General features: G+C 32.7%; 1 protein-coding gene across 13 annotated transcripts in view; it reads right to left on the bottom strand.

Moving 5' to 3' along the window:
- The window catches only part of CADPS2 (calcium dependent secretion activator 2), a 678,697-nt gene that overhangs the window by 139,798 nt on the left and 511,581 nt on the right, over positions 1 to 27,318 (bottom strand). For all 13 annotated transcript variants that reach the window (XM_031938931.1, XM_031938932.1, XM_031938929.1 and 10 more), the window contains exons 13-14: positions 25,893 to 26,080; positions 2,619 to 2,720 (exon numbers count right to left, since the gene is read on the bottom strand). In XM_031938931.1, coding sequence (XP_031794791.1) covers positions 2,619 to 2,720; positions 25,893 to 26,080 — 290 coding nt within the window. The remainder of the gene's footprint in view (positions 1 to 2,618; positions 2,721 to 25,892; positions 26,081 to 27,318) is intronic.

Here is a 27,318-nt window from a genome sequence, read left to right on the forward strand (position 1 = left end):
TAATTTCATTCTACAGTTGTAGAAAGTTTGTACAAACAAAAACAACTGTTTTCTTCTTTTCTCTGATATTGATTTTAAATTGACTTCATTTTAGAAAAATAAATTTTAATAAACATAGCTTATTGCTTTTTAAAATAAAAATGTGTTCATGATGCCACAAGTTTTAGCTTTGCTAAATTTTTACTGATCTTATGTACAGTCTACAACCACAAAGTCACACAAATATGGTAGAAAATTGCTTCAAAATTATCTTTAGCAATGCATTTGCCTTTCATATTATCTCTTAACACTTCCCTCAAGATTCCCTTTCTCTCCCTCTATACTTTTTTTTTTTTTGAGGGAGCATTATTAGACAAGAAGACATTTATGAAGTTAACTGATTTCTTTCTTGGCTGAGAGGGATAGTGGTTCTTCAGGCTATTAGCAAATTGGCAAAACTGTTCTAATCATCTTGTACATCCACAACCTTAATCCAGTTTTAAGTAACACACAAATTTGGCTCTTGTACAGTATTTCCCTCCTCCTGCCTAAATCTTTTCAGTGTATTTGCATAATCCACTCATTGTTTTCTCTATTGTTTATTCCCATTAAACTGTAGGTAACACAATTTATGAATGGAATGCTAATGATTTCCAGATTACTTTTAGCATTTCAGGTCTCCAAAGTCCCACAGGGTATGTTTTAAATTAGCATTAGCTTCCATTACATACATATATGTAAATATTTTAACAGACTTATGGAATAGAAGTAATCCTTAATCAATAAGATACAGAAACCATTTGGTCCCTTTACATAATCAGAGTACCCTAACAGTTTTAATGCAATTAAACTGCTTCACCTTAAAAATGCATTAAGACTATTGTGGTAACATATTTATATACATGTACATATGTACATAAACTCATTCTTTAAAAATATATATCTTATCTTAAGTATATGCATATTTACATGTATAAATATTTAAAGGAAGAAAATTCTTTTCAGCTAACTATTTAACATAAACATTGACTTGAGAATATAAGAAGATTGTCAATGTTTTCAGGACCATTTAATATTTTCTTGAATAATGTAGATATTGATATCTGTATATCTAGGTAAAACATAAGAATTTTTTTTAACAAAAATTAATTTCACTGCTGTAACTTTTTTGATATGTATTGACAGGTAATGAGTATCTGAGGTGCCATTATGTCAAGATTCAAGGTAGAAGGCATCTCTGTGCTGGAAGGAATAACAGGGTAATGGAGTTATCCCTGGAAGGGACTATGAAGACATCCTTACTTTACAGATAAGGAAACAAATGACTTCAAAAGATAAGTGTCTTGGCCAAGATCACTCAAGGATCAAATATCAGAGACTTTCAACATGTCATTTAGTGTAAATCCACTGTTTTCACAAAGATATCTAAGTAAATCCCTGGGATGGTTTCAATAATTGTATCTTAATGAGAAAAAGTTAGCTATAAATATATCAAATGGAAATGGGATGCATACCAAAAAAAAGGAAAAATAAATATGTAAGAAATAAATACTCCAGGTTTTTTTGGGAGAGGTAGATTTCTAGATTGTATCAACTCCCTGAGAAATGTCCCTAAGGATATTCCAAATGTCCAAATGAATTTTTTTTTTATTTTAATATAACTCCTTTTCCTCTTCTACAAATATAGAAAAATTTGTTTTCAAACTAGTCATAAAATCTTTCATTTACTTTCATTTTCATTTACATTTCATTTACAAAGTTATAATCAAGGCAATCAATAACTTTCTTCTTCTTCTGACTTCTCGGTCTCAATCTCTTCATGTGATTAAAAAGTTAGTATTGGCATAGAAATGAAATTGTCATTTAGAGTTTAAACTGATAATTTTATTTTGTGATAAGGAAACAGGTAAAATTATTTCTTCATAGTCAGAAAGCTAGTGCTAAAACAGCCAAATATAAAATTGAGTGAATTGGAAATTCCTTAGCAATACACTAACACTAGTTGGTACATTCGTATTTTTGAGTCACAAAAATTCATTTCTTCTTTATTCCAGTCTTAGTTAATAGCCGGTCCTTTTCCTTGTCCAGGATAAGCCTACTTTGTGTCCTTTATCCCAGGCTCTCCTCTTCCATGGTTCACTTCTCTCTAATATTTAATTTGTCTACAATGTGAAAGGTACAGGGGCACAAAGAAGCACATGGCAAGCACACTGCCCTCAAGAAGTTGAGTATATAAAGTGTAGGGTTCTATAGAAGTATCAGGTCTGTGGTATGGACTGCAAGTAATAAGACCAGGGCAAAGGAAGAAGAAATGACTGTAGCAACTCACAGTGTGTTCAATTTCAAAGAGGAGGACTTGGGAATTTAACCTTGATAGATGAGTAAGTTTGTTACCAAGAGAGAAATAAAGGAATTTCAAATGGAACAAATTGTCCTTCACTATATCCACTGAAAGGTGGAATGAAATAATATTATAGACAGCTTTGCATTAAGAAGTCAAAGGATCTTGAATGTGATCCTGCAGGCAATCAGGGAACCATTGTAGGATTGTGAGCAGAGAAGTAAAATTATAAATAATCCAGTGGTCCTTTGCAAAATAGGTTAGAAAACAGTACCCTTGTAAACAAGGGAAACCATACCTAAAATGGCTAATCTGATTTTCTAAAAGGGAAGACAGTCTTTCTTTAATCTCTTCAAACCTTTCTTTTTCTTCCACTGAAACGGTTCCAATTCCATCAGGTCTGTAAAAAATCGAGAAGCAGTCATTTAATTATAGACAACAGGTTTTTTTTTCCTCTAAATATATTGCTTGATGTTGTGCAGCCAGTATATATCTGTAAAGTATTTTAATGTCAGATACACACAATTTCAATAATCTATGTTATCAAGACATTTTATAACCTTGTATTTTGTCTTGAAAAGCCTCTATAACAAAGGTTATTAGTTTAAATTATACACATTGGCTCATTATATAACTAAAATATGTTGGGAAAATTTACAAACATTTTTTTCATATACTGACCTACAATGAAAGGAACTAAACTATTTTCTTTTAGCCAGTGTTCAAGGTAATGGATTATGAAAAATATTTTCAGATTTACAGAAAACAAAGAAAAGTCCTTGAAAATGCCTGTGAATAGTATTTTCTAGTAGTACCAAACATTTTTGACCATGGAAGTGAATACTGCAATATTATAAAAATTTACTAAATGGACTTTAAAATTTATTAACCAGTTTTATACCAAATAAGAGTGTAATTCTATATTTTAACTTTTTTACCTGAAGCAATTTTTTTTTGGGGAAAATACATATTATATATGCAATTAGAAACTCCTGCTACTGTTAGAGATGGTATGATTTCTTTAATTAAAATATAAATTTATGTATATCCACACTAAAGAACAAATATTTAAGTAAACTGAATCCTGAAAATAATTTTTTAAAAATTTAGATTCAGAATAAAGATAAAATAAATCTACATTAGATACATTTATAGTTTTAGCTGTATCCTTTTTATAATTTCATTACCTATAATTCCTCTATTCAATTCTGATTCTCTGAATTTTAGTTCTGAATCAGAATTTTAGTCATATAGATATAAATCACACAAAACCCGTATTTACTTCATAACCTATAATGTTTACATAGCCTAACTATTAAGTTATGAGAGCTGTCCTTGGTGATAATTAATAATACATGTCCTTATTAATTCTACTTTCTAAAGATTCCATTTTTAATTCTTAAAGATTAAAAGTATGAGATTGTTTCCATTAATTTTTTTCATTTTCAAATATGTCATTGTATACAAAAGATAAGAAAGGATTGTACCTATCATAAGAATTTAAGGAAAAAACAGTTTCTAACAACTTTGGACACAGATTTATAGTTGATGTGTTCATTGTGATATACATGAAGATGTATCTTTGATGCTTGTTAACAAGTCAATTAAAATTAAAGCAATTAGTTTTAAAAGTTGCATTTTAATCACAATGACATAAAGACCTTTCATTCAGCATTCAGATTGAAAGCATCTCACGTAGAATGAATTTTTCCCACATGTAGATGAATCATTTAAGTGTTTTCATACAAACTTATAAATTACTGAGGTTTATTACTTAAAATTTTTTCTTGCAATTATATCTCATCCTTAATTTATAAAATGCCAAAAGCTTGATTTTTCTACTCTGGATAATTCATCAGTAACATTTATTTCATCAGAAAGAATTTTAATTTAACCTTTCATCAGAAAAAAACCCCAAATGTCAAAATATTGGTCATTCATTATTTTTTCAGGGAACTGAAAAAAAAGTTGATCTATAATGAGGGAAAAAGTATAGCAATTAAGTAGTAACTGATGATGAAACTTGAAAACAGTTTTATAATAATGAACTTCTCAGGTAATACTTTGACAAGTCAACCTTCCCACATGGTGCAGCTGTTACATGTAAAACACAGACACAGGTGTTTTCCTGGTTATAATATTAAAAAGCATAAAAATTTTAAAAATGAAGTATTAGCCACAAGAACTAATGGAAGCTTAACTTTATTCATCAAGGGTAAGGCTTAGGGGTACAGAGGTTCACGACATCACATGAAGCAACTTTTTCTCCCCCGGTGAACAAATTTGTTTTTTACTCATTGCGTTCAATCAGAGAACTTTCCTGAATTTTCAAACATTTCAGAGAGCAATGTAACCAAATGTATTGAATTCATGTGTGACTATTACTATTGCCTTAGAATTTCACAAACTTGACACGAAAGAGCAAATAACACATCCCCTTGTTCTGATGAACAGCACGACACTTTGCCTCAGCCCTCTGACAGACACAACATGGTTGTATCTGAGTGAATTTCACTGTTAATACTGTGGGGTTGTCAGGTGAGATCATGATCCACAGGATTCAAATAAAGAGTTCTGTCATATTAAACCTCACTGGGGCATGTCATGTACATGACAGATAGGAGCCAGGGGTCTACACAATGACATGTGAGAAAGGTAAGTCAGAACGATGTCACATCGGTCAGCCTTCACCACAACAGGAATTGTCTTACATACTGAGGAGTTGTCACTTTGCCACATGCATTGCAAAGAGAGGTATCAGTCTGGCATGTTAAATAAAGCACCAAACACTTAGATTTTTTTTACATGTGTTGATTCTATTACAAATAGTTGAATGAATATGCAATTCATAATGAGTATATGAAATGTCTACCATCCTAAATTATTGACACATATTATTAAGTGTACATGTTATCCAATGAAAGGAGAGCCTTTGTATTCATCCAAAATAATCCTCTCAGATAGAAACATGTTTTCTACAGCAAGCTTACAAAGGAAATTCTAAAGAATATCCTACCAGAAATGAGGAGGCATAATTAGTATTAAAACACAATATAGCTGCAGCTGAGACATGCTGATAGTTGGAACTATTTGAAATATAACTTCTGCAGAAACCAAAAGCTTAAGAATCCACAAGAATTTCAAATGAAATCGATATAGTTCATGTTGGCATGACATAATTTCAATATGTTAATTATTACAGTAAGATTTAAATTTAAGAAAATCAACATCTTAAATATGAAATACAGATATTAATGAATGGCTTATTTTAAGTTATGAACTTTCAGAAAGTCTTATATGAACATAATAACCAAACTATAAGTTTTGGATTCATTTAAATGATCTATTAAGTGCATAGTATGTGACATTCTGCTAGCTAAAGAAATAGATACCTTGTATATTTTATCCATTCATTTACTTATTTTTTGTTTTTACTTAATAATTTTGTTTTTTCCAATTTCATGTAAAGGTAGTTTTCAACATTTACTTTTGTAAGATTTTGAATTCCAATTTTTTTCTTCTTTCTTTTCTTTCATCCCTTCCTTCTTCCTCCCCAAGACTGGAAACAATCTGATATAGGTTATACATGTTACAATCATTTTAAACATATTTCCATATTAATCTACCATATATATTTTAAATCAATTTTTACCAATTATTTTTAAATAAAATTTAACATTAACTTAAAAAAATTTGAGTTCCAAATTATTTTTCCTTTTTTCTCTCTTCCCCATGAGAAAGTAAGCAATTTGATATATTATACATGATATATATATATACATACATTATACATTATACAATCATACAAAATATATTTCCATACTGATCATATATTTAAAAAAAAACTTTATATAAAAATCTAGATCTTGTGCTTGTTAGCAATAAATATAAAAGCTAGAAAAAGACCAGTTAAATTAAATTTTGTGTTGTTGATTGTAGTAAGGATTGAATTATTATTACCAACACTATTATTAATATTAATAAAAAACAAATTATTTAGAAACTTAAGATGCTCTAAAAGTAGAAAGAATAGGAAATTAAATAAATAATGGAGAAATTGAGATTTCAATTTTTAATATGGGTAAAAAGACTTTAATATCAAAAATATAATGTGCACTTTATACATAGAATTAAAGATCAAGGCAAAATTTCATTATTACTATTCAGTGATTTGAATTAGTAATTTCATTAATATGTTAAATCATAGTTTTTTAATTCTAAGACGGAATAAGAAAATTTTTCAACATAAAAGCAATGAAAACTGCATCTTTTTATAAGTGCATATTTATAAGATCATTGGTAAAATATATATATAGTAAAGTAAAAAATATCAATTATTTTAAAATTGAACAAATTCTTCAACTTCTTTGAAAAAAAATTAGGTGGGAGACCCTGGACAAGTCACTTAATATCTGTTTTTGCTGTAATCCATGGGAGAAGGAAATGACAAATCACTCCAATATCTTTTGGCAAGAAAACCCCATATAGGATCACAAAAAGTCAGATATGACTAAATGACTGAATAACACAGTTGGATCTACTGACCATTTGATGCTAATATGGTTCTAATGGCAAATACAAATTAATTTTTTTCATTTCATGAATTTAAGAAGCCTCTATGTTTAATCTACTCTTCTTACCTGACTCAGGAACATGCATATCTGGAAATACTTTAATATTTTTGTCCTATCAATACTCCTTGAACTATGTCAGCATCTGTGTTTCTGCTTATTTGGACCAGGAGATTTCTTTCAGGAGCTCTTATAGAAGTATATTATTGGCTTGAATGTGTTCCTGATTAATTTTACTGTTCCTTTGAAGCTAATATTGCATACAAAATATTATAATAAGAATGTTTTAAATATGATAAGTACTTTGAAATAAATGGTACAGATCTACTATGTGAGAAATATTGTTACATTAATACCTGAGGTCTTCTTATTGTCCTTGCCATTTTCTAGATTGTTTTTTATGACCCCATTTGGAGTTTTCTCGTCAAAGATATCAGAGTAGTTTGCTGTTTCCTTTTCCAACATTTTACAGGTAGGGCAACTGAGGCTAACAGGGTTAAATCCCTTGCCCAAGAATACTGAGGCTGGATTTGATCCAGGGAAAATGAGTCTCCCTGAATCCAAGGTCAGCATTTTATCCCCTGTGCCACCTAATGGCCTAAAATATCTGAGCTCAAATTTAGTGCTAGAAGTGACTTTGGAAGTTATTTATGCTAGTCCCCAGGCTCCTCTAACAATTTCCTCCCCTTTATTTTATTGCTGAATAAATTGAAGCCCGGAAAAATTATATGAATTTTCTAAAAATTCTCAGCTACTGAGTGGCAAAATTGGTATTTGAATCTAGGTTTTCTGATTCCAAATTCTACACTTATTCAACACTGCCTCTGGCATTCTATGGGCACCCACTATGATTAGTATGTAAGAATAAGATTTAATAGAAAATAATAAAAAAATTAAAATAGAATAACAATAATACAAATAATAAACAGAACAATAAAATCAGATAATGATAAAAGTAAAAGATCAAACAGATCAATTTATAGTAATTTTTTATATTTTAAATGAGGTTTGTTGCCTAACTAGGTTTTTGTCACTTAAAAATTTGTTGTTGTTGTTGTTTGTTTGTTTTTTTTTTTTTACTTCAACACTAAAATAGGTCATTAATGCTCAGTGTTTAGGACTGCTTTGATTTAGTCTGCATTCTTCCTAAGGACTAAACTGCTTAGTGTTTTTACAATTTAAAAAATATATGAAGAAAAAATTAAAAAACAAAACTTTTTTGGAGGAAATGACAAAATATCTAGGGAAGGCAGGTATGAAATAGTTCTAGACTATATTGCTAAACTAAAGTCTTTTATCTCCAAAAATACTGGAACAAAACAGGATGGATTTTTGGGAAGAAATTTGTTTCATTAAGGATGTGGCCAGGTAGTGAGAAATAGCTTTTTAGACAGAAAAAAAGAGTGAAGTAATAGGACTTAAAAAAAAAAAAAAGTCAATTGGCATATTAAATTCAGCTGAATTAAAAGAAAACAAGAAAATTGGGCATAGAAAGATTCAAAGAAAAACATGAAACCATGCAACAATCTGATAAATAAGATTTTCCTTTCTGAACTGTTTGGGGGGAATCTAACAAATCAAGCCCACATTGTGTCCCAATGCTAATAAAACCATATCAAATCCACATTTAAAGGTCTATAAAAATATGAAAAGCTCACTTTATCATATATATAACTATTGACCATTTTATTTTTTTTAACAACTGCTTTTTATTTTGAAAATATATGCAAAGGTAGTTTTCAATATTCACCCTTGCTAAACCTTGTGCTCTAAATTTTTTCTTCTCTTCCCCCATCTCCTCCTCTAGACAGCAAGTGTGTTAAACATGCAAAATTCTTTTATACATATTTCCACCTCATGAGTATTTTATATGAGCAAATTTAAAGTCTTATAAATAAATGAAAACAATTGTAAAGACTATTTCTCCCACCTCTGTACCAACCTACATTGATTAAATACAGCAACAAAGATAATTAAGGGGAAAGCATTTCCATCACTACCTTTAGAAGGTGAGCTCCTTGAGGACAAGGAGAATTTTTTCTTTATTTTTTGTCTTTCTTCATATATTCAGCATTTACCAAAGTACTTGGACCTTGATGAGCCTTAAATAAATGCTTGCTGATTGTAATCATAGAAGGCTCAGAATTTAATCCCAAAATATAAAGGAGGTATTAAGGAACTTTGCCACAACCTTCCCACAACAATTCACAAAGTCCTTCATAAACTCTGAGTCATTGAATAAAGGGAATTTGCATTATACTAAATATTTTCTAATAGCTAATTATGACTAGTTAGTGACCTTTTGGATTTCTATGTAAAAAAAAAAAAAAAGAAAACATATTTGATTAGGTGTTACAGTTGATAAGAGTAATGGACCATAAGAGTAATGGACCTGAAGGTAGGAAATCATCTTCCTGAGTTCAAATCTGGCCTCAGACATTTACTAGGTCAAGTTACTTAACTCTGTTTGCTTCAGTTCCTCATCTGTAAAAATGAACTTGAGAAGGAAATAGCAAATTAGTTCAGTATTTCAAAAGAAAATCCCATATGGGAGCAGGAAGAGTTGAACATGACTGAAAAGCCAATGGGCAATAAAAAATTTTTTTTAAATTGATTCAGTTGGTGAAGTATTCAGGACAGTAAGTGCTTTTTGGAGGTAGACCCCTTCACTGGTACTAAAGGGCAGCAGAAAGAAGGAAGCATTTGTTCTTTCTTCTTTTCTAGAGCTATAAGAACAATAGGAGACTATATCCATCCATCATCAGAAAACAAGAGACAGAAATGCAAGAGAGATACCCCAAGAGAGAAAGTAGCTCCAACTACTATGTTCTATACACTGCTTGTAAAGCAGTCAGACTATTGCCTGAAGAAGAGAACAGGTGAATGACTCTTCTGGCAGAGATGTTATACCTAAAGGGAACTGTGTCAAGATTCTACAGAGACAGGGATTCCAGGTCATGGTATACCATGACTTGTGAGCTCTCCTTAGCCACTAATATATCTTAAACATGTGATTCATTACTACTGACCTTTAAGTCTTGGTCCACTCTTTCCATGAGTGCTTTATGTGTCTGAGGGAGTGCTGTGTATGTTTTGGGGGAAGTGTTTTTATCCATCATTCTTAAAATATTACCTAAATAAATTCTGTCCCTAGAAATTAATTAAGCTTTCTGGCTTATTATTTATGGGAATTAATACACTAGTAGGGGCTTATAACCTACAAGAGTAGGAGTTACTGTTGCTAGAAATGGAGGTAGTGACTACTCTCTGGGGACCTAATTTTTGAGTATAAATTTACCTGAAGGGATTCACCCACAGCGGGTAAGACATGTGTGTGATGCTTTAAACCTTTCAAAGTATTTTTCACATACTCTAGGAATCATTAACCTTGAAGAAGAGTGGAGTTAGGGGAAAACTGATAACCTATTTCAAATATATGAATGTTTATTACTTGAATTTATCATATTTATTTTTCTTAGCTTCATAGGACAAAGAGAGGGTCAATGGGTAGAAATCAATGGAAGGAAGATTTTGTCTCAAAATAAGGCAAGTATTAATAACAATAAAAAGCTGTCTGAAAACAGGATTATTGTATTGAGAATCGAGGTTGGGAAATATTGGGTTCTTTATCACTAGAAAAGTTTAAACAGAGGAAAGATTTTATGTTTTTCTGGATGCTTTTTTGGACAGCCATGTTTCAAGTATAAGTCCCAGTAATTAACTTTTTAATGTCCTTTCCAACTCAGAGACTCTATGTTTCATCTGAGTGTGTGTGTGTGTGTGTGTGTGTGTGTGTGTGTGTGTGTGAGAAAGGGTGAACAGTTAGCTAAACATGATTATCTTTATTTTAAAGATGAGGAAAATGAAAGTCAGAGAGAATACATGACACAGCTAGTCAATGATAAAGTTGGGCCTAGAAACAAATTCCTGTGAGCCCTATGGTTAGTATTCTGTATACTACCTCTTCAACATTTAGATACTGTATATGTGTCCTAGCATAGTCATTCTATATAAATTGTTAAATTAGAATTATATTAGAAATTATTTAATCTGCTGTTTAATTAAAATTGCATGAAAACTATAGTATATATATATATATATATATATATATGTATATGTATATGTGTGTGTGTGTGTGTGTGTGTATTTCAGAGACTAGAATAGAACCTTCTATACTCAACTTTTCTCCTGATTGTTTAGTAAATGAAATTTGCCACCTTTAGTTTCTTTAAAGTCTCAACTAGAATAGTTAAAGGGAACTGAAAAATTTGGTATTGAAAATTTGGTATATTCTTGCTTATTTCATTAGAGTTAGTTATGAATTCGCCATATGTGTCAGAGATTTCAATGAAATTCAGCAAATGTTTAATAATCTAATTTCTAGTTATAGACATTGAGAGAGACGTAGACATCTGAGAAATGCAGAATTTAGATTAGACATTGTTCCTGCCCTTAATATTCTAGTTGGAGAATGTGGCACATACACAAAACAATTCTATGGTTTCATTTTTTGGGACCAAATTTTTTATTTTATCAGCTTCATAAATTCTTAATGTGAAAACTCAATTTATCAATGTAGATTGGTACCTACACTGCAACTTAGAGTTTACAGAGAGTTTTCTGGGAGGAACTGAATGGTTAAGTGAGAATGTATCAAAGTCAAAACTTGAAAATGGGGCTTCCTGCCTTTCTACTCAGTGTGCCTTGCTTTCTCTCTAACTTAACAAATAATGCATGATAAATGCATTTACTGAAATGTTAATATATGATTTCTGCCAGTGCAAAGCTGTAACTGATTTTGGTTTTTTTTGGCATGTGGGAGAGAAATCAGTGATTATGTATAGTATGTTAAGTTTTAAAGATTTTATAGACTATGTAGGAATTCAGTACATGAAGAAGGGAAAACACAAGAAATATGAGCCAAGTTGGGAAAGCTAAGGAGAGCTGGGGTGCCAAATCATGGCAAGCCTTGAATATAGTTGCATATAGATAGATAGTGGCAACTACAGATTTTATCCTATATGAGTCATATAAGAATAATCTATGAATTATGATATGCTATGATAATTAACATCATCACAGCTTACATATATCTAGGGTTTTGAGGTTTACAAAGTACTCTCCTCACAACCCTGTGAGGTAGATCATTAAACCACATGTAATGAGAGATCCAGCTAGTGATAGCTCTTAATTGTTCTATTAATAGGGACAGGGAAAGATAGATCAGCTTAATAAATATGCTTTTTAAATCAGTCCTCATGGAATATGATGATGGTAATAGCAATTGAAATTTACATACTACTTTACAGATATTTCATTTAATTCTCATTATGACCCCTCCAAAGTGTCCACAGAGTTCCTATAACCTCTGCTTGCTTAAATCCATTCAGTTGCCAACCCCTTGCCATGTGATTTCTGTCTATTCCTTCTCTCTGCAGTAACTACACTCTTTAGTCAAAAATTTCATAAGTTCCCAATTCAATGGACTTTACTGAATTCTCCTCCTCCTCGTTCTACCTGTTTCATGAGACACTCCTGACCTTCAACCCTCTTAGAACCTTGCATTCTGTGTTCTTTTGCCCTGTTCTCATCAGTTAGTTCTCTCATGTATAATTATTCCTTTAGTGTTGGGTCTGTCGGCTGTTCCCTCACAATTTTATTCCCAGTCATGGTTTCAATAATAATAATAATAATAATCTGTATATAACTTCTCTCCTAAACTCCAGTGCCACATTTCTCACAGTTTGCTCCTTATCTATCTCAATATACTACTCAAATGCAACAAGGCACAAATGGAACTCAATCCTTTCTCCAAAACTCACCCCTTCTAACCTCAATTAAACAACTCTCCTCCCAATCAACTTTACTTATTTTCTTTGTTTTTTATGTGATCAGTTATTAAATGTTTTCAATTTCATCTCCATAATATCTTTTTCATAAATCCCCAAAGTTCCTCTTCCACCACACTAATTCAAGCCCTTATAACTCCTTATTTGAACCATTTTAATAGCTTATAAAATGATCTCTCTGCCTTCTTTGATCAATTCTTCAAAAGTTACCAAAATATCTCTGAATTTCTAATGAGGCAGAATCATTATCATGATTTTAGTCCTTCCAAATACATGCAAAGCACTGCAAGAACAAATAGAAAGTCTAGCCCTTGTTACTATACAGAAATGAAGAGGAACTGTGATATTTTTCTATTTGTGTGGAGAGAGGTAAGTAGTTGATGTAGGTGAATTCCTATACATTCCTTTTCCATGATCATCATTACATCTTTATTCTGGAGATAGCCTAAAATCATCATTCTATAATTCAACTTAAAAAAGAAAAACAATTTTCCTATTCAGTCTTTCCTAAGAAATCTTTGTTAATCTTAGAGAGATAAAATTTCCTCCTAATTTAATTGCTCTCTTTAACTCATTAGTGTCTGAATGTTTGTTATCAGGGGAAGGAAGAAAGGAAATAGGAATTTCAGGCATTGTTTTAAGTGTTTTACAAATATTATCTCATTTGATTCTCACAACAGGGGTATCTATATGACACTTATTTGATATTTTTAAATGACCAGTCATTAAATGAGAACTTGGTTTGCATTTGTCTTTTATAGGTTTTTTTTCCTTTTCTGAACTTACCCTTTCCTATGAGGAATGCAAGACATTAACTAGCTTCCTCTGGAGAGAGTGAGAAAGGGAAAGACACCTAGAGGGTGGTGTTTTTGAACTGGCAATTCAGCTGGCAGCACAGCGGGTAGAAGCCACTTTGCACTTCATGTATTTCCCACCAATATCCATTTGTGAACAAGGGAAAGAATGGGAAGTCACAGCATGAGAGTAAGATATCAGGGAAGATGATCAAAAAGAAAACAAATATCTTCTCTCTGTTTTTGTTTGTTTTTTAACCCATGCTACTTTCCAGTTGTTTAACCCAAAATCATATCTTTTAGAAGTTCATGGCATTTAGATAAGGAGTTTTTTTTCCTTTCCCTGAAATTCCCAAGTTCTCAATCCTGGAAATCAAGAAGAAAAAGTTCTGTGTTTATAATTTCATTAAAATGAATCACATTTCATGTGAAGAAGAGAACTTATTTTGGAGAAGAAATCTAAAAACACATTCTTTGATTTCAAAATAGAGCTCTCATTTTTGCATTTTCATTTTTAAAATAACATCATAGTTATTTTGGAAAATAATACAGACACATCTACAAAAACACACTCCTAATTCTATGAATAGATGCAGTTTAGTTAGTATAAAGTAAGAGAGGCAGAAGAGGCAGTGTTGCATAGTAGATACAGAGCCAGTCATAGAATATGGATGACCTGGTCTCATCTTACTGATCTTTTCTGATTGTATGGCTCTGGGAAAGTCACTTGATTTTGCCTTAAAGGAAAATCACCTATCTATATTGAAAGAGGAATGGAGAAAGTAGACAGAAGGAATTTCTTCATTAGTTAACTTTTTATACCCATGAAATCACAGGTCAAGGCAAAAAAAAAAAAAAAAAAAAAAAAAGTAAGGAAGATATAGTTGATTCTCTGAGGAGAAAGTTAAACTGGGCTGATTTTGCAAAGATCTTGGAGTACATAGAGCAACCTGGACTTCAAATGAAGACACATGACAAGTCAACCTGTTTCCAAAGAATAAAATGAAGTCTGAAAAATAACTTACATAGAAAAAACTAATATTCAAATGGAAAGCATGTGGCTAATTTGCAATATAGGCAATTGGCAGAACTAAAGCCAGTCAGAAAACTTATTCATAGATGCAAAGCAAAATAGAGAACTGAGTTCATTATTAGTATACGTCAAAGACAAATTTAATTTTATTTTATCTTTGTATTTGATAAGAAAATCTTTTTGAATTATCCATAAAATAATTATACAGATGAGTCTCAAACCTTGATTAAATGGTTAATAAATATTTGTTGATTTGAATGACTAAAAAGTAAATCCATTTTAGGGGCAATATTTTCCTAAAATGAAAATTATTAAGAAAGAATTAACAGATCTTCCAATAAATCCACAATCTAGAAATTTTTCACAGAATTAAGCGCTATATATGATGGTGTTTACAAAGAAAAAATATCCATAATTTAAGTCTTCAATATCAATCTGCATGTATTTTCATAATTCACACATCCATTCATCCATCTATCCATTTATCTATCTATCTATCTATCTATCTATCTATCTATCTATCTATCTACCTACCTACCTACCTATTGATTCTCTATCATCTCTGCTCAGAGTATCAATTTGGCTAATTGTTAAGTTAGGAAAAAAAATCCTATTGGAACATAAATCAGTTCTTCCTCTTGTTGCCCTTTTGTGATCAAAAAAGACAAGTCTAAATCCTCTTTCACTTTTGCCTGGGACAATCTGTGACCCCTTCTGAGTTTGTCAAAATATTATTCGAATAAGTCCAAGATCAAGGGCTCAATTTGTGACACAAATAAGCTTCTTTCCAGCAAACTGAATCTAATAATGTCATTTAGGGATCCTAAATTCAGATATAAATCAAAAAAAGAGGAATGAAATTTATAGGTAAAGAAGTTAGCTTCACTCTTTTTTTTTTTTTTTTTTTTTTTTTTAAAAAGATTACATGCCTTATATTGGATTGCTTGCCATCTAGAGGAGGGGGTGGAAGTAAAGGAGGGGAAAATTTGGAATACAAGGCTATGCAAAGGTTCAACATTGAAAAATTATCTATCCATATGTTTTGAAAATAAAAAGTTTTAATAAAAATAAAAAGCTTTAATAAGAATATTACATGCTTAATTTTGATTTGACCATATTGCAAATATTTCATTGGCCAGAAAAGGGATTTGACAAGAAACTGTGGATAAAGTAACACAAATCCACTGACAGTCTTAGAAAAACAATAGTCTAAGTCAGTAGGTCAATTCTTAAAAAGGAAACAGCAGGAAAAAATGCACTTAAAGACAGAAGAAGTCCTTAAGTGCTGAAAATTACTGAGTAACATACAAATTAATTATAGTCTTTAGTGGATTGTAGTCTAATTTGTGATATCTCTAAGAAAATGTTCCATGAACTAGATGGTTTTTTATATTCCATAATTAAATATCATTCTTGCCAATTAAAAACATTTTTCATTTTAATTACCAACTTTTTGTGATTGTCTCTCAGCTGAAAAGTAACCTATCACATAAAAGTCTAAACCTGATATTTATGATTTATTCCAAAACAGATTTCTTGATTCATATTTTTAGAAAAGTTCTAGATCTAGGCATAAACTAAGTAATTATTGATAATTAATCTTTTAGGGGAAATACCAATATCTAATACATTAAAACAACATTTAATAAATACTTGTTTGAGTGTTTAAAGGACAAAGAGGCTAACCAAAATGACATAGTTTGACCTTGAGAATATGCTCAGTTATTACATATTGCTATAAGCAAAACCAAATATTACTAAAATTTGTCAAATAAGCCTCTTTCCAGCAAATAATGTCATTTAGGGATCATAAATTCAGATATAAACCAAAAAAAAAAGGAATGGAGTTTATAGGTAATAAGTCAAACTTCCATTCTTTGGGAACCACATAAATATTAGCAGTAGTACACCAAAGGTTACTCAAAAAAGGAAAGTAAAAATTCTGTAAGTAAAACAACAGCCAGCATAGAGTCTTGAATACCTGAGCTGTAAGTTTGCCCTCTGACACATATTGATGGTAAGAATCTGGATAAGTCACTTAACCTCTTAGTTACCGAGGCAACTCTCTAAGATCAAATTGCAGAGTAGTTACCTATCTGCAGAGATAGCAAAATTTCCCTACATTAATAAAATCACAAATCTTAATTTTACAAAGAGCCAGGCTCATCATCAGATTTTAGTCTCCCTCTGGGTCTTCTCTATGCATCAGGATGTCTATGAGCTGGCTAATAGGAGATAATTACAGATTAGAATGATGATGTTTACCCTAAGGTCTGACCATCCTCTGCTGGAAGGATAGGAAAAATAAAGGCAAAAAGAAAGGCATTCTGATAAGTTATATTTCTAGGGACCTCAATGACTGTAAGACAAAGAAAAGCTTACTATTTGTGTTCCTAGTTTTATGACGTTACTGTTGTCCTTCTATTACCTCTAATACCTCTTTGGTTAATAGTTATTGAAAAAAAATGAATTAAACAACACACACTTTTTGAAAAAAGGATGAAGTCACTAACTTACAAAGTCTACATTGCTCTCAGAGACATTTAATTTGGATCATTTCTTTCTATGAATTTTTTGAGGGAATGGAGGATTTTCTAAGCCAAGGCATAGTTCTATTTCATGGGGATTTGCCATTTTCTTTAAAATTTCAGGTACACTGTGATTATCAGTCTAACTACCACACACATTTATATGTTGTCTTGGAATTGTTCTCTCTTTCACAGAAGTAGATATTATCTCTCTAAAATAAATGTTCAACTACTTAATGGTAAAGTAAGTCTCACTGATCCATGTGTGCTCTAAGCAATTAAATATTGATTTTTGAAAGAATAGGTGGTTGTCCACATTATATGACTTGCCAAATTCTGTTCTCTTCTCTTTTCCTCTCCTCTTCCCTCCTTTTCCTTTTCTTTTTTCTCTTTTTTTCTCCTCTCCTCTCCTTCCACTCATATAGCTTCCATCATACTTCAAATCCTAATTACCCTTCACTGGAACTACTGAAATAGTCTCCTAGTTGATCTATCTACTTCAAATATCACTATATACCAACCTTCTATATAGGTACCAAGTGATTTCTCACACCCAACACAGATACAACAATCTTTCTGCCCCTACTCAAACTCCAATGGCTCCCTATTATTTCCAAGATCAATTATAGATTCCTCTGGCATTGGAAGCTTTTCAGCTTGACTCCATCTCACCTTTTCTGTCTTAATACATATTATTCCTCTTGACCCACACTATAAGTTAAATTGTCTTTTTGCTTATAGTGGCAATTCTTTGTTTTACCTTGGGCTGGTCATCACCCTATCTAAAATATACTTCCTCTTTCCATCAAGGTGAAGCTTAAACATTAGTACCTATATAAAGTCTTGCCTAATTTCTCTGGCTACTAATATCCTACTCCATTACCTTGTATCTATCTATCTATCTAATCTATCTATTTACACACACATATATATGTATATATCTACCCATACCCATGGAAACATGCTAGACCTGTCCTAGAATTAAAGTAGTATCAAATATTAAATTGTTACTGTAGGGACTATGACTGCCTGAGCTGAAGGTTCCCAGTTCCTTGCAATCCATAGTGATGACAGCTACTATTTGCATTGTATAAATAGTAACTCTCATTATGATAAGTTGTAAAACGAAAAGTAGGTACTCTTATTTTCTCCATTCTACAGTTGAGGAAATTCAGGCTAAGGGAACCTAAATGAATTACCTGAGATCATCCAACTAGTAAATGTCAGAGGTTTTATTTTAATTCAAGTCTTCCTGATCTCAAGTACAGAACTCTATCCAAAATGGCACCTAACTGCTATTGACCTGGTAAAGAAGAAAAGTGGTGAACAGTAAATAAGGAAAAACAAAAGCAAGTCAAACTAAATCTCAAGTGTTAGCATTTTTAAAGTAATTCAATGCTCTTACTTGTGGATAAATGTAATTGAAAAAGTGGAGAATTAAAGAATAAGGAAAAATTAATCTGGTTTGACCTATTATTCACTACCATTTGGAGATCATTGGCATGAGAAGTGTTTACATGCTTTTAAATACTCAGTTCTTTACACATATTATGCTGAGATTATCTTGAACATATGTCAGTAGGAATTCTTTGTTTTTACCTCTTGACATGGTCAGAATTTGATGTTACCATAACTACTTAAAAATTATTTCGAGTTTTTGTGACTATTGTGGCTTTTTCTGAATTAAGTTTATGTCATCTAAATCTGCTGAAAGAACCACAATAATTCCTGAAAAATAATGATATTGGAGCTTTAGGGACAATTATATATCAAGAGACGTTGTTCATCAGAAAACTATTCCATTCGCTAGTAACAACAGCTTCAACAAAAATAATATCCAGAATTTGTGTAGTTCTATTACATATTTCCTCTAGATTTACAGATTCCATCCCATACAGACCTTTAGCACCTTTTATCATCACACAGATTTCATAGATCCTCTACAGGAGATCTATCCAATATTCTGGAAGACGTCTGGATTTCACAAGCACCAGTACACTGCTTGCATTAGCCATAATGTTTCCTTGTTCTTATTACAAAATTTATCTTTTCCAATATACATACCTTGAATGATATTGTTTACATTGTCACTATTGTACATATGTTTTCAGTAGAATTACCCTCCCATATACTTGTAACCAATATGTATTTTATATTTAAATTATTTTATGGAAAAAATGTTCCCTTTCATAAGTAAATAAACTGAGATTTCTGAGATCCAGGGAAGTTAAATTACTTTCTCATAGTCACACAAACACCATGTATCAAAAATCAGGTTTGAACCAGGTCTCCCTGTCACTATACTAACCCACATTTTCTCTCATGCTTTCCCTGAGCTCTTCAGCTAAAAGAATTCTCGCCTTCCTCATATTTTTCCTGGAACACTTTGGATCTCTCATTTGATCGTATGAGTAGCTACCATCAGGATTCCTCAATTGCCTCCGTCCCATTGTTGAGTCCTTGGCAGTGTCCATTTTGGGAAGTATCTTAGGCTGGTTAATTTTTACTTCTTGGCACTGTAGGTGGTCTCTTGGACTTTGTCTACCTACCCTTAGCTCTTGGGTATTCTGGAACACCCATGTCTCATAGAGTTTTCTCACTTTGCCAGGCTGGTTCTTATTTCTCTGGTTATACTTCTCCAAGGGTCTCTACTGTGAGGAGGGACTCAGGCTTGGCAACTTTCATTTTCCTCATGGTTCTGCTTTTGGCTTTCCCATCTCTGATACCACATCCCTGCATGGGGAGGTTCAAACTTCCACTTCCCTCATTAGAATTAAATTCCTTCAATTAAGGGATTTTAAAAAAATTGCTTGTATTAGTATCACAGTAAGTGCTTAACAAGTGCTTCTTATTTTGCTTTACTTGAAATCTTACCCTGTCATATACTCAGAAAGAGATTGTAGCTCTTTTAGGACAAAAGGAATATGGTATTTTTTATTGTTGTCTCCTTAGCTCTTAGATATATGCATGTATGTAAGTATGTATATTATTGTAGTATAAACATATACACATATGTATATACATGTGTATATATATATATGATGTAAGCATGTATATATGTGTAGAGACACACTTATCTGAACTCTTTTTTCATTTGTGTGGAGAAAACTGAAATGGAAACTTCCTTTGCTGTTACAGATCAGCAAATAGTCTGTAAACATCTTAGAGGATTGTCTGGGGACAGTGAGAAATAAAATATCTTGCTGGTGGTCATCCCCCTAGTATGTGTGAAAGGAAGAACTCAAAATAAGGTCTTCTTAACCTCAATGATAGCGCTCCATCCACTCTCATGATGCCTTTTACAAAGTACATTCTTAATAAATGTTTCTTAAAGTATTTAGAGTTGTCAGCCTGGGGAATGCTTGTGAATCACAATGATCTAATATATAGACAATTGTGCAGGATTTTTATGAGCCCAAGTTTCTCTCTGAGTTAAAGAACTATCTGTATTATGCTTATATGTTGCTTCTGTATGAAAATCATGGATTATTACGGTTTTAAAGACCTTAAAGACAATGGAGAAGTGCAGTCCAAATGTGAGTAAGCCTTGACAAATCAATGAAATATTGCACAAAAATTTTGTGGGACTCCATGAAGAGAATTTAAGGGGGAAAGATCAGGGATAACAATTACACATAGCAGGATGATGTGCATTGACTATGGTTTGTTCCATAGGAAGTACCTGCATTGATGAAATCTATAGGAAGTACTTATATATCACAGTATTGTAACACTCATGGGCTTTTTAATGAATAAGGCATATATTATTCTATAAGGTCTTGATGCTAATATATACTAGGGCAATCAATTTATGTTATTCAACACATAATTGACCTAGCACAAGAACTGAACTAGAGGCTGGGTATATATGTTTGTTAGTGTTGATGGGAAGGAGTGGTTAGAATAAGTCATATTTGTGACTGTGAGCTAGAGGAAGATTGCACATTGTATAATTTGTGTGCATATATGCACAGTGAAAAAAAATCAAGGAAAATCTTTAAAAATGAATATTTTTTCCATTGCTAGAATATCAAATCAAGGGATTAAGCACTTGCTAAGTCCCAGGCCCTGCAGTAAGTGTTAGGGCTAAAAAGAAAGGGGGGAGGGAAAAAACCAATTGTCCCTGACCTGAAAGAGCTCATATTCTATTGGGAAAGACAATACATAAACAACCATGTACATACGAGATATGACTTCTTGTAGAAAGTAGGATTTGAGCTGACTTGAAGGAAGCCAGGAAAGCCAGAAGACAAGATGAGAAGAAAGAAGAGCATTCTACTTATAGGAGACAGTTAAAAAAATACAGAGTTGAGAGCAGATTAAATATAAGGAATAACCAGGAGACTTATGTTGCTAGATTACTGAGTACTGAGTAAGGTAATATAGTGGAAGATGAATGGAAATATAAGAAAAGATCAGATTGTAAAGGGATGTCTAAGCCAAATAGCATTTTATATTTGATACTGGAGATGACAGGAGTCTACTAGAGATTATGTGTTCAGTCAAACTTTTGTTTTGGGAAGATCAACATGTGTAGACTACTAAAGTTCTGGATAAAATTTGTTGCATGTAGCACAAAGTTAATCTTGATTATGATAATCTCTCTCGTTCTTTTTTCTTTTTCTCTCTCTCCTTTTCCTCTTTTCCTCCTTCCCTCCCTCTTTCCCGCCTCTGTCTCTTTATCCCTTCCTTATTCCTCCTCCTTTTCTTCTTTTCTTCTCCTTCTCCTCCTCCTCTTTCTTTTCTTCTTCTCCTTCTCTTCCTCTTCCTTGTCTTTTTCTTCCTTCTCTGTCTGTCTTTCTCTCTCTCTCTTTTTCTTTGATGTCTTAGTATCAGTCAGACACTTTCTGTTTAATTCTTTTCTTTTATTCCAAAAAGCACTCAGCAAGCTATTTAGAGTATGGGTCTATACAGAAGACAAACACAAGGAATGCTCACCTATGGGAAAGGATGTGCTTCCTGAAAATTGTCACTTCCAATAAGTTCTGCTGTCCTTCACTGAAGTTAATAAAAGGTAATCTTTCCTTTCTTAGAATTTGTGAAATAACAATTCTGAATAATGAGCAATAAGATTTTATTGAAAATGTGCCTTGAAAGATTAAAAAAATCATAATCCCCTCTCCACGAAACTACAGAGAGCATTGCAGAAAGGTAGATATAACTGAAGATTTGTAATGGAAAACCTATGTAAATGTCAGGTGCTTCAGATTTGGATGTGGTAAGAGCACTCCTGCTTAAAAAAAGGCTAGTAAAAGACAGAAAACCTATATGACTTGGCAATAAATTAAATCTGTAATACTGATACTTTTCTAATTACCATGCTACAGCCTAGCCTTATGTCTATGTTTCTCATGTAATTCACAAAACATGGCATTTTGGAGTGATCAATGCAAGAAATAGCATTCTTTTCTGTCTTTTTTTTCAATTTCCTGAGTAAACTGACTTGCTGCATTCTCCCTACAATTAAGAAATCTATATGTATGTCTGCATGCAAGTATATGTGTGTGTATTTGTGCTTGCCTTATGAGATCAATTGTAAATTGCCTTTGGATTGACAGTCTAAATTTTCTAGCCCTCTGTCTTCACTCCCATAAAAGGGAGTTGTAAACATATGTGTTTGTTTGTGTGTGTGTGTGTATGCATTATATATACATATATAGGATACAGATATATACAACTACACACATGTGTATCTATGCATACCTACAAAAATGTGCGTGCATATATACCTATGTGCATATGTACATATGCATACCTACCTACAGGTGTGTTTGTATATATATAAATTCCAGGCAAATAAATAAAATTAATGTCAGTGTAGTACAGAGAAAAGAGGTATATTAATTAGCTTTGAAATCAGAGGACTTAGGTTCAAATTCAGACTTTATTCCTTACTACCCATATGACTTTAAACACAGAAATCTCTGAACATCAGCTTCCTCATCTGTGAAACAGAGGTGATATGGAGGTGTAGTGGACTATGGGGCTTTTAATATTTCTTTTTTTGGCTATAGATTCAAAAACTTATGATTTACAATCCTATCATCCTATTTTAAACCTTACCATACAGGTTTTACAGAATGAAAGTAACTATGTGTGGAAAAAATGAGCTACTTGTAAAGGCTTTTGCAAATGCCTTTAAAAATATAGTAGGTGATTAATAAATGTTTATTTCTTTTTTTTCATTTCACTGATCTGCTTCAAAAATGAAGGTTGATGGAAACTGATTGGATGCCCATCAATTGGAGAATGGCTGAATAAGTTATGGTATATGAATGTTATGGAATGTTATTGTTCTGTAAGAAATGATCAGCAGGATGATGTCAGAGAGACCTGGAGAGACTTACATAAACTGAGGCTGAGCGAAATGAGCAGGACCAGGAGATCATTCTATACTTCAACAATACGATCAATTCTGATGGACGTGAGTCTTTCAACAATGAGATGAATCAAATCAGTTCCATTTGTTCAGTAATGAAGAGAACCAGCTACACCCAGCGAAAGAACTCTGGGAAATGAGTGTGAACCACAACATAGTATTTCTACTCCCTCTGCAGGAAAATAACTATATGGATATGTATACATATATTGTCTTTAACATATGTAACATATATTAGTCTACCTGTCATCTGGGGGAGAGGGTGGGGGGAAGGAGGGGAAAAGTTAGAACAGAAGGTTTTGCAAGGGTCAATGTTGAAAAATTCTCCATGTATATATCTGGTAAATAAAAAGGTAAAATAAAAAATGAAGGTTGAACAACAATATCAATAACCACTAAATTAATTCAATAAACATTTCTTAAGGACCTACTATGAGTTATGTCTGGGAATACAAAGGCAAATAGTAATTAGTCTCTGCTCTCAAGGAACCTAATATCTGCTTGGGAATTAAAAACATATATACTAGCAAAGAAATATAAAGTTAATACATAGTAATTTCAGGAGAGTATTCATTTCTGAAGAATTCAGAAAAGATCTCATGAAGGAGGTACCATTTTATCTATGCTCTGAAAGAAGTCAAGTATTTGACAAAAAAGAAATGTGGAAGGACTATGTTTTGGACATTGGAGGGGAGGAAGGAAGGGCTGGAGTATTTAGGTAAAAATTGAATCAGGAGATATAATATCATGAATAGGAAAGAGTTAGCAATCCAATTTGACTGGAATGGAGAATTTATGATAGGGACTAATATAAAATAAAACTGGAAAAGTAGGTATGGGCCAGATGTTTAAAAGCTTCAAATGTCAGGCTGAGGATTTTCTGTTTTGTCCTAGAGGCATAAAATATCACTGAAGATTTCTGATCTGGAGATTTTGTGGTAAAATCTGTATTTTAGGAATAGCACTTTTGAGGCTGAGAGGGAGATACAACAGAGAGGAAATTAGAGGTTTCTTCAGTAATTGAGGAAAATGCTGATTGTTCAAAGTGGAGATAGTGTTTATATGTGGCACATAGTATTGACTAGCCTTGGCAACTGATTGGATATGAGGAATGTGGGAAAAGAAAGAATTAAGCATAACTCAGAAACTGGTTTTACACTTGTTATAATTTCTGTTTAAAATTTTCATAAATATGGATTTTTCTGATACATCTTTGATGTGACAGGTAGCTGAAAAAACTTAGCTTGTTTTCTCTATTGGTGTCTATAATCAACTTTCTTCTTGTCACTGATTGGAGGAGCTCTTATTTCTCTTTATATCAATTTCTCACAAGAAATAAGGGGTGGAGAAAGTGGAAGGAGAAAAAGGAAAGGAAGGAGAAGAATAGAAGATGGGAAAAGAATGAGAAGGGGTAAGGAAGGAGAGAAATGGGGAGAGGGAGAAGAAGAGGGGGAAGAAGAAATAGAGGGAGGGAGAAAGGAAAAACAGGGAGGGAGGGAGAGAAGGAGAAGGAGAAGGAGAAGGATAGGGATAGAGAGAGAGAGAGATATAAAGTTAGAGGGGGAGAGAGAACAACAGATGGGGAAAGTGAAAGAGAGAGAGACACTCTGATTTTGAGGCAAAGACAACCTGTTACTGCCTAGAAAAATGGGTAAAAAACTGATAATATTCTTAGACTAGGGGAGTATGATACTACTAGATAAAAAGGTTTGTCAGTTAAGTATAAAGGATATTCCTATTGTGTTATGGGAAGGGGAAGAGGACACATAAAGGAGAATAAAGATCATTTAAACTAAGATAATAGATTGAAAGGCCTTTCTTGTTTTTCCTATATTTTTTTCTCTTGCCTCCTGCAGTTAGATTTTCTCTTAGAGATGAAAACATTCACAAGTATATACACACACATACACACCCATCAATAAATATATTGAGCCCTTCTATGTATAAACTCCTTGTTAGGTGTTATGAAGAATTACAAAGACATATGAGACAACTGGTTCCATCCCCATCTACATACAAACACACACATATGCATGCATATACACCATGAACATTTACTAAGCAGCTATCTATCATGTGCCAGATACTGTTTAAACATTGAAGATACAAAGAAAAAGAAAAGAAAATACAATTCCTGCATTCAAAGAGCTTACATTCCAATGGGGGTGTCAAAATGTCATTTAAATAACTATACAAACATATATACACAAACTGCTCTACATTAAAAAATGATGCTCTAAACCAAAAAACATCCTGTACTAAGCCCAATGCAGCCTGCCTAAAGCCAGAAAAATCAGTAAGCAACTTTCCAATGGAATTGCTTCCTGTTTAAAATGTAACTAAAATGGAAAAAGGTTCACTTGCTCCCTAGGGCGAACTCATAAAATTTACTGAGTGAATGCTTTCAGACTGTGATACCTGTTGCCATGAACGTGGGATGCACAGAACGCAAAGCTGTAATGGAGCAGGGTTGGGTCAATGACAGCACCACTTTCTGAATGTTCCATCAATTCTGTAAGGTAGCAGAGATGTCTATGACAGCCTCTTACTCCATAACGAGCACAGTACTCATCTAATACAAAGACTTGGCCAGGGCTAAACCAACCCTGAAAGAGAGGGAAAAAAAAGAATAAAGGTACATTTTCTTGTCAGCATTTTCATTTAGCTTTTGTAGACAGTTGAAATGAGATTTGTAACCCTTATTTTGCGTGTGGTCTATTTTGATGATCATTTTAAGCATATAGATTAAATTTTCTGGTAAACTCTGGAAATGATTTAGAAAAAGCTGGTCTCTAATATTGACTGTATTGATTCCTATGAACAGATATTTTGACTTTATCTTTATTCTCTTCCAGGACTCATAACTGGAAATTGGATTTAGGAGATATTTTTGTACTATTAGTTTTAAACCAAAATTATTATATATTTTTAAAAAAGAATCTCATGGAAATTAAATAAAAGATAATGCTAAAGTATACTTATAATTGGAATTACTAATAGAGGACTACTCAGAATAGAATCTGTAATGGGCTGAGGCTTGAGTTGATACACTGAGGTCCCAAGCACGTGAGGCTAAATAGTAATTGGACAATACTCTATTAATATATATGCTTGGAGAAAGAATGGCCCCCGCCCACTCTCTGTGCAGGTCCTGATGTGTTGTATAGGAAATGACAATTTTGGTGGGTGGAGGCAGAGGGGCAGGAAGAGAGGCTGGGAGAGACTGCTGGCTGGATTCTGCTCTGGAGGCTTCTGGTCTTGTGACTTCTGGTCTGGCTAGCTTTTTGACTCAGCCGCACACATTGCTTTTGCCGATTCCCTTCTACCTTCGATCTTTCTTCACCTCTACTGAGAATAAAGATTGAAGATCTTCCCCTAACCTGAATTCCTGACTCTGGCTGATTTTAAAATACACGGTCATCACAAGAATCAAAGGCAGTTTTATGAAGCTAGGAAATTTTCTGATAGTAGGCATTTTTTTTCCTGGCTTTCCTAAAACTCTATTGGTCTTAGATTTGACCTGGGGGTTAAAAAGGGGAAGACTACTAAGAGCCTGCCCTAGGAAGGGATGAGGGACCCTTAGAAGTCATTTCAATGGGAAGAGCTGAAGATGCCATTGTAAGTGGTTCAGGTTTTGCCATGTTAGTCTAGAGGAAAAACTGGAATAAATCATTACTGGGAATTTTTTGTTGAGAGTCAGGATCCAAAAGATTTAGCTGACCTATGCACTGTTAATTCCTACTCCTTTTCCACTCTAAGGAAAATTGAGTTTCCCTAGTGTTAGCTAATCTCTTCAATATCTGATTCCCATTGTTCCATTTTGGCAGTTTGAAAAGGGTGGTTT

The sequence above is a fragment of the Sarcophilus harrisii genome, chromosome 5 (genome assembly GCF_902635505.1).
Source record: "Sarcophilus harrisii chromosome 5, mSarHar1.11, whole genome shotgun sequence".
In the NCBI taxonomy this organism is placed as follows: domain Eukaryota; kingdom Metazoa; phylum Chordata; class Mammalia; order Dasyuromorphia; family Dasyuridae; genus Sarcophilus; species Sarcophilus harrisii.